Here is an 8748-nt window from a genome sequence, read left to right as displayed (position 1 = left end):
GGGTAAAATAGGAAATTCACATTTTATTATTCTTCTTATATCAAAATCACTTTTACAACATTATTTTTTCACTTCTTAGCCTAATTATTTTTATTATTTTTCATTTTTAAAAGCATTTTAATAACTTTCAAATGACTTGTTAGGAACCTGACTCTCGTATAACACACTTAAAACTTAGCACAAATAAATAAATGCATTATCATTGTATTTAGGTGTATGAAACACACTATCCTAACAAGTTTTTATTTTTTTACTAAGCAACAAATGTAATAAAATTAAAACTTTTGAGATTTTTTTACACACTATCCTATCTCAAAAGTTTTAATTTTATTACATTTGTTGCTTAGTAAAAAAAATAAAAACTTGTTAGGACAGTGTGTTTCATACACCTAAATACAATGATCATGCATTTCTTTATTTGTGCTAAATTTTAAGTGTGTTATAAGGTTCCTAACAAGTCATTTGAAAGTTATTAAAATGTTTTTAAAAATGAAAAATATTGAAAATAATTAGGCTAAAAAGTGAAAAAATAATGTTGTAAAAGTGGTTTTGATATAAGAAGAATAATAAAATGTGAATTTCCTATTTTACCCTTCAAATTTTGAATATTTTTTATTTTTTTCGTCAAATTTAATGTTCAGGGACTAAACTCGCCACTTTGTGAATAACTGAGGGACTAAACTCGCATACAGCCATAACTTAGGGACTGAGTCTACACTACCCCTATAACTTAGGGACTAAAGATGCCATTTTCCCTATATATATATACACGTCCCATTTTGGTTGTCTGATTCGTTGAACGAGACTTGAATATTGGATTTATTTTTAATCTAATTTTTCATAATATTAAGTTTAGCATTAATATATAAAATTTATATATTTAGAAACTACATTAAAAGTACTATTAAACACAAAAAAATTAAATTTAAAAATAATAAAAAATTACTAAAGGAAATAAGCAATGAAGAAAAAGTTGGTTTGACAAATGAATAGTAAATATGACAGGTAAAATGGGACAGAGGGAGTATATATATATATATATACACACACACACACACATACACACATACACACAAAATTTTTACCTATATATTAAACTTTATTTATTAATTAATATCATCAACGAATCTCTAATGGATTGATTTGGTATGTATTTTAATTAGTTTAATACTTCCAATTAGAATTTTATTTTCACTAATGCTAAAATTTTGTTTCCTGTTATAGACTTCTTCTCCTTCTTCTTTTTACCAATAAGAAAAAAAATTGTTAGGCAATATATGCTTTTTTTTTTTAAATTTTTAATTTCTTTTTACGTAAAAAGGTAAAGACATGAACTTCTTCTTCTTTTTTTCTTTTTTTTTTTTAAAATCCTTTTAGGTACAAAAGAAAAAACATTAAATAAATTTACACTTAGGGTGTGTTTGGTAACCCGGAAAATGATTTCCGGAAATCATTTTTCGGGCTTTTGGTGTTTGGTAACCCCTGAAAGATGTGGTCAATGGAAATCATTTTCCGTTGACCAAGGAAAATGAAGGCTTTTTTCCAAAAAACAACTTCCAGACAAAAAGTTCGGAAGTCGTTTTCCGGAATCTGAAAATTGCTCCGATTCGCTCCCGTGCTAGGGACGGCCAATGGGTCGTCCCTCTCTTCGTTCCGGCGAACTGGTTTCTCGGCCAGAGCAGATCTGCTCTGGTTTCCGGCAGAAACTAGAGTGACGTGAGACGTCGTTGTTTTTTTTTTTTGTTTTTTTTTTCTTTTCTCTTTTATATAAATATTATTATTTTATATCTTTTTGTATTTAAAATACAATAAAAAATTATATAATTATATTCTACTCATTTTCCGGAAAATGAACCAAACACAAAAGGACAGTTTTCCAGGATGCAACCAAACACAGAAATCATTTTCCTACTTTCCAAACACACCCTTATTTAAGCTATGCAATTTCAATTTTCAATAGTCTTGGATGTGTCTTTCATAATCCTTAGTACATATAAAATTCTTCAATATTATTGTTCAATATTATAAGATGGCAGTTATCATATTTTTTTAAGGGTCACACTTGTGTGAGACCGTCTCACGGATCTTAGATTTGTGAGACGGGTCGGATCTTTTTTATATGGGTCAACCACAAGTCATCCTCAATCTCAGGATCATTCATGCTTCTCTCTGTTTCTATCACCTGCGCTTTCTTCTTCCGATCCAGATTTATCGACCTTCAGCTTCTCCGACCTCATCCTCCCGCTCCACTTCCTCCGACCACATCTTCTGCCTCTAATTCCTCCGACCTTCTTTCACTCCTATCTCATCATCTTTTATTTTCTTAACACCATAATCTTCTACTCTTATCTCATCCTCATCTAAATTATACTGGAGGAAGAAGAGGAATAGGGAAGAGTAGCCACCACCCTTTAGCTGTAAAGAAGGTGGTGGTGTTGATGATGAAAAAGCATTATCACTATGTGTTATTTATCTCTGATGCATAGCTTGTCATATAAAAATCCGACGATTATTTGTGTATCAAGAATCAACAAGGATGTGGTTTCTAAACAATCTGCTGCTCTAAATATATAATCAATACTTTAAGACTTAAATACCATACTTTATAACTTAAATGTAATACCTCATAGCATAAATCAAATACACAGTTTATATGTAGATATATTTAATACTTTACGCCTTAAACACAATACTTTATAGCCTAAATACAATACTTTATAGCACAAATCTAATACGCAGTTTATAGTAGATACATTTAATAATTTACGACTTAAGCACAATACTTTATAACCTAAATATAAAACTTTATAGCACAAATCTAATACACAATTTAAAATAGATGTATTTAATACTTGAAATCTTAAACACAATACTTTATAGCCTAAATATAATACTTCATAGCACAAATCTAATACACAATTTAAGGTATATATATTAATACTTTAAGTGTTAAACACAATACTTTATAGCCTAAATGCAATACTTTATAGCATAAATCTAATAATATGTTTATATGTAGATATATTTAATACTTTAAACCTTAAGCACAATACTTTATAGCCTAAATATAATACTTCATAGCACAAATCTAATACACACTGCTGGAATTCTTCAATTTTCCGACCACTGTTCCGACCACCTAGAAAAATGGTCGGAAAAGATGGCATTTTTTCAGTTTTCCGTCAAAGGATTATGGTGGTCGGAAATTCCGACCACATTTACATAGTGGTCGGAAATTCAGACCACAAAGTACATGTTGTCGGAAAGTTTTTCAACCATTTTAAAATTTTTAAACTAGTCTTAATTAACGACCACCTTGTAGTCGGTATTTCCGACCACCTTCAAGAGTGGTAGGAAATACCGACCACCAATTCAAGGTGGTAGGAATTTTATTTTTTTCTATTATTGTTGTTGTTTAATTGTATGAATACCACATGATTTATCTTTTTATCATTAATTATTTCACTCGTACTTTTTGTTCGTTTCAATTTTAATTTGCATTTCTTCAGTTGACCACGACAAATAAAGTTTACTGGTGGTACATTAACATGTTGTGATGTTCAATATAAATAACCAATTTAACATACCTTTGGGCAATTTAGGATCCAAGATGTTTCGAAACAATCAATTAATAGTACATTACGAGAAAAATGCACAAAGACAACTATTTTTTGCAACAATGTTGTCTTTTATGTAGAAGTAGCAGTATTTGTGAACAGAACTTTCGACAAACTACTTGTGTTCGTATTCGGTAAATATTCGGTTAATAAACGAACATAGTATGAACATGTGTAAGCTCGTTTGATATGAGATCGTGAACAAGCTCACTTGTGTTAGCTAGTCCCGTATGTGTTATCAACAAGCAAATCCGTAAAAGGAACTAATCTCGGTACATAAGAATAATTAGACATCCCGTATTTACTACATTATATACAAAAACATAAAATCATTTTATAACTTCAACTCCTTAAAACCTTTATTCTAACTTATTATGTTAGCTGATTTGACTAGCTGATTGTATTAGTTATTTACAGTTAACTGGTTGCATGTAAAATGACCAATAAAGATATTATTATTATCATTATTATTATTATGTAAATTTTAATATAATTTATAATTTATAATAATAGTCATCATAATTATTTAGTTGCATGTAAAATGACCAATTGTCTTGACCATTGATTTGTTCGGAGCCTTGTCAGCCCACTACCGAGCGTCGAGCTTGGTCTGCGGTTCGATTATTATTATTATTATTATTATTATTATTATTATTATTATTATGCTACCAAAAAAAAAAAAGAAAAAAGAATTGTGCCAAATTTTCACCCCAATCGTGTATTGTACTTTGTATTATTTTTTGTAGGCTAAAGTTTCATCGCGCACCATGAACCATTCACGTTTTGTCATCCCGCACCATGATCTTCAATAAGTGATTATTTGAGCCATAAACTAATTTTTTTTTTTGCGCCTAGCATTTTTTGTAGATTTCCAGTAAAATGTATGACATGTTGCCGGTAAAAAAGCTGATGTGGACTTATTTGTTAATGATGTGGTTTATTAACTACTAATTACCATTAATTAAACCTTAATAAACTTAATTAGCTTTATCATCTTCCACCTTCACCATGAGAAGCTTCTACTGCCATTGGTGAGCATATACGTGAAATTACTTCAAAATCAAACAAATGAAAGGGGAGATTAGGTAACTAAAACCATACCAGAGCATCCGATTCCACCATTTGCCCCCAATCAATTGCCGAAAACCTCACTATTGGATGATTCTCATCCAATCCAATTGACCGATCCTGAATATTAATTCTAGATCGAACGCAATCTAGCCTAGCGTTATCAGAAAATTGATCGCAATTTGGTCGGATGGTATCGCAAAATTGAGGCGTAATCGGCTCCGCAATCTCGCAAAATTGAGGTGTGATTTCTGGAAAACGGGCGCAATCCAGCAGCAAATCATTCCTCTGATCTCCAATTGCAGTCTCTAAGCGAAATCTGGACATCCTCGCCAAATTCGCATTTTTCGGCAACATAGTTGCCTTCACACCTGCGAGAACAGAGGATGCCGGAGAGGAGTTGATGCTGTGTGACGCCGTCGAAGGTTCTTGCTGCGTCGGAGAAGGTGAAGTCTCGCCTGCTTCACGCCATCGCCGTCCCGCAGCTCTGTTTCGCCGGTCGAGAAGATGAGAGACGGGAGACCAAGCTACCACCGCCGCTAGAAGAAGAGCACGCCGGAAGCACGGTTCGGCCACGCCGAAGCAGTTGCCTCACCACCAAGCTCCGCCGCCGTCCCCTGCTTCACATCCAGCTGCCGGAGTTTCCTGTTGCTGTCTTGCTAATGTTGAGAGAGACGAGAGGCAGAGATGAGGTAAAAGGGTGATGTCCACCTCAGGATTCCATCTCATTTAATTAAAGCCAACTCATTAACAAATGAGTCCACGTCAGCTTCTGTACCGGCAACATGACATACATTTTACCGGAAACCTACAAAAAATGCTAGGCGCAAAAAAAAAATAGTTTATGGCTCAAATAATAACTTATAGATGCACGGTAACTATAGTATTATTGGCATCTGAATTTTGTATTTAATATCCATGCAACCCGTAACTTTGTCAAATGGAAAGATGAAAATTAGATTCAGATGGGAATAAGGAGTTATTTTTAATTTAAATTTTTAAATCCATGGTTAAACCCTTTACTGCAATCGTAATTAAGTTGGAAGTAGTGTCCCTTTTGAGGCTTTGTAGTCATGACTATTGATTCCTTTTTGTAGTTTATTGTCATTTAAATTAACTATGATATGTCATTTTGTTTTTGTGATGGAGCAGCAACCGTCTTCCACCATCCCCACAGGAATACCCAATTTTAGGTCTCAAACGTCTGAGACTACTTGTGCAGAATAGAATTGTTGAATTTCACACCGAATTGGAGTTGTCTTGGAGAATCCTTGTATTCTGGGGAGGACCACTGTTGTAGTGTTGTTATAGACTTGTAGTTGATGTGATGTTAACTTGTATTGAGTGCTTTGAACTTTTGAAGTTTGGACTTGTGATTTTTTTAAGTTTTATTATTTATGTATGGGTACATTAATTTTTATTAGATATTGAAGAATGAAGTTAAAGGGTTAAATTCTAGCTCGAACTCGAGCTTAAAATTCGAGCTTAAAATTCGAGCAACTGAACTCGAACTCGAGCTCAATTTGAGCTATGTCGAGTCGATCTTCGGCTCGAGCTCGAGCTCGAGTTCGAACACTCGAGCCAATCGAGCTGAGCTCGAGCCGCTCGAAAATATGGCGAGCCGAGCTCGAGCTGCCCTGATTTAATCGAGCTCGAGCTCGAGCTACCCCAAGTTCGAGCTCGGCTCGGCTCGTTTACACCCCTAGTCCCAATGTGTATATTCTCAGAGTCAAGTCAAGGTGAGGAGTGTGGTTCATTAGTTTCTTTATCTAGGTATGGATGGTTTTTATTTTAAGCTTGTAATCATAACTAGTTGAATGTTGTGTTGTGCTCATTTGCAGCAAAGGTTGCCAGGGAAGGAAAAGTTGAGTTTAAATTTGACATGAAGCCAGACAATTCGAATATGGAAGAGTACAGAAAACTGTGTCGTGAAAGAACGAACAAATCAATGGTCAAGAACAGGCAAATTCAGGTAGAGTAGATCATGTCCTATTTCAGTAATTTTCTCTTACATTTGTGGCTTCAGCAACTGTCTCATAGTCTTTTCTGCATTTGATTTGGTTTCAACTAGGTCATTGCTAATGATTGTGGAGTAAACATGAGGCCCATGCCCGGAATGTTTGGAATGATTGCATCCAGTTCTAAGGTACTTAGAATTTCATTCTAGATGTTACCTGAATATTGTTAAATTTTTGCAGTTGGGGTTGGACCACTTAACACATCTGGAAAATACTATGTTTACTTTGATTTCCAACTTGTGTTGTTTCATGACTTCGCGAGTAAACCCTGTAGTAATTTTCAATTCTGGAATCATCATTAAAAAATTGTCTCAAAATAGTGTTTAATATGGTTTCCTATGAGTCTTTTTATACATATAATGCTTACTATTGCTATCTATGAACCTGTGTAACCAAAGAATGTTTGAATATGGTGGAGAAATATGCATTTTGTCTGTGTCCACAAGACACAACCTAGGGGGAAGGGATGGTTGGTGGGTTGGACAAAGAGAGATTATGTATCCTTTTAGTGTTGTTTGACTGTATCAAGAAATAACACTGGCTAATTGGTTTTTAATTGGCACACATCAATTTCTGAAGGAGATACTAAATGAACTGTGTGTATACAATAAGAGGGGAGCAAACCAAGGTACTTACGAGCTAAATCCTCTTGTTTTAGAATTGAATCTGGGGAGCTATTTGTCATATGCTGTTCACATTGTAATTGTAACTTTAGTATCCTTTGCTTTGTATTTTATAATGATGTTTATAAAACACCCAAGTCTGGCTAATAATTTAAATTTTCAATGAAACATGACCATTTTAATTTGCTTTCTTCAGTTTTTGTAGGTGTTTCCCAATTCCCACTATCTGAGCTTCTGCCAAGGTGTGTAACTTAATTATTTTTTACTTTAAAATTCATAAATTTCAATATATTTTGCCGTTGAATGGTATTAGCTGTGTATGACTATGTGTTGTTTATCACATCAACAAAATGATTTAGTTTCATTCAAAATGTTATAATGCTTCTACCCTCCTTCCTACTTATGCTGACAGTTGATAATTCTTGTACTAGTATGATTTGCCTCATATATTATGCTTGTTTTGCTTTCAGTATATTACTTTGGTACTTGTATTTTTGAAAAAAAGGAGTCTTAATTAATTAGTTCTGGAATTCTGAATTCTAATTTGAATTATGAGTTTGTCATTCTTGTCTTAATTAATTAGTCTTGATTTTATGCCTGTTCAATGTAGTTTTGAATTATGAGTTTCCTATTCTTGTTTTAGGTTTGAACCTTCCAATGCAATTGGAACAAGAATTCTTACTTATATTTACTAATTATAATTTGTTTCTTTTTGTTTTTAATTTTTACAGAAAGAATTGAACAATTAGAGCAAACTAACAAGGAGATTCTAGAGCAAAGTAAGAAGATTATGAAGTTGTTACAAGGTATATATAGTGCACATCCGGAGTTGGTACAATCTGTTGCTTCTATTGCCGATAGCAATCAAAGTAGTGATGTTGGGCTATATAATCTTAACTTGAATGTGTAATCTCAATAGTTCAATTTTGAGTGGTTATTACATTTTGAAATGTGAAGAAGCTATTACTTTTTGAAGTGTAAAGTAGTTATTACTTTTGGACATGTGAATTTAGATAATAATGAGTAAATGCAATTAAATTATTATTTTTTGGTGACTTTACATTGTTATTAAAGTATTATTTGTTTTAAAATTATTATTGCATGGCAGATAAAATGCATAAAATTGAAATGTACATATTTTTAATTTAATAATTTTTTTACATGTTGTGATTTCCGACCACAATTTGTAAGTGGTCGGAATGAAAAGACCACCATGTGGTGGTCCGGAATTTCCGACCACCTTCCGACCACACGGAGGTCAGATCTAGACCATCCAATTTGGTGGTGGTCGTTTCATTCCGACCACTTACAAATTGTGGTCGGAATTTACGACCACCATTCAAAGTGGTCGGAATTTCCGACGCATGAATTTCCGTATACCCGTTTTGGTCGAAAAAGTGGTCGGAAAAGATGTTTTCGACC

The 8748-nt window shown here is 33.3% G+C and overlaps 1 protein-coding gene across 1 annotated transcript; it reads left to right on the top strand.

Annotated features, from left to right (window-relative positions):
- The first annotated feature begins 4660 nt into the window (after positions 1-4660).
- Positions 4661-8394, top strand: LOC116001660. The gene is made up of 7 exons (XM_031241560.1): positions 4661-5377; positions 5838-6424; positions 6527-6657; positions 6757-6831; positions 7271-7331; positions 7532-7568; positions 8058-8394. Exons 2-7 carry the CDS (start codon positions 6397-6399, stop codon positions 8065-8067), a joined length of 342 nt encoding a protein of 113 aa, XP_031097420.1. The 5' UTR covers positions 4661-5377; positions 5838-6396; the 3' UTR covers positions 8068-8394.
- The last annotated feature ends 354 nt before the right edge of the window (positions 8395-8748 follow it).

Source organism: Ipomoea triloba, chromosome 13 (assembly GCF_003576645.1).
Source record: "Ipomoea triloba cultivar NCNSP0323 chromosome 13, ASM357664v1".
Classification (NCBI taxonomy): Eukaryota; Viridiplantae; Streptophyta; class Magnoliopsida; order Solanales; family Convolvulaceae; genus Ipomoea; species Ipomoea triloba.
The sequence above is the reverse complement of the archived record's forward strand: the minus strand, read 5'-3'. Positions and strand labels throughout refer to the sequence as shown.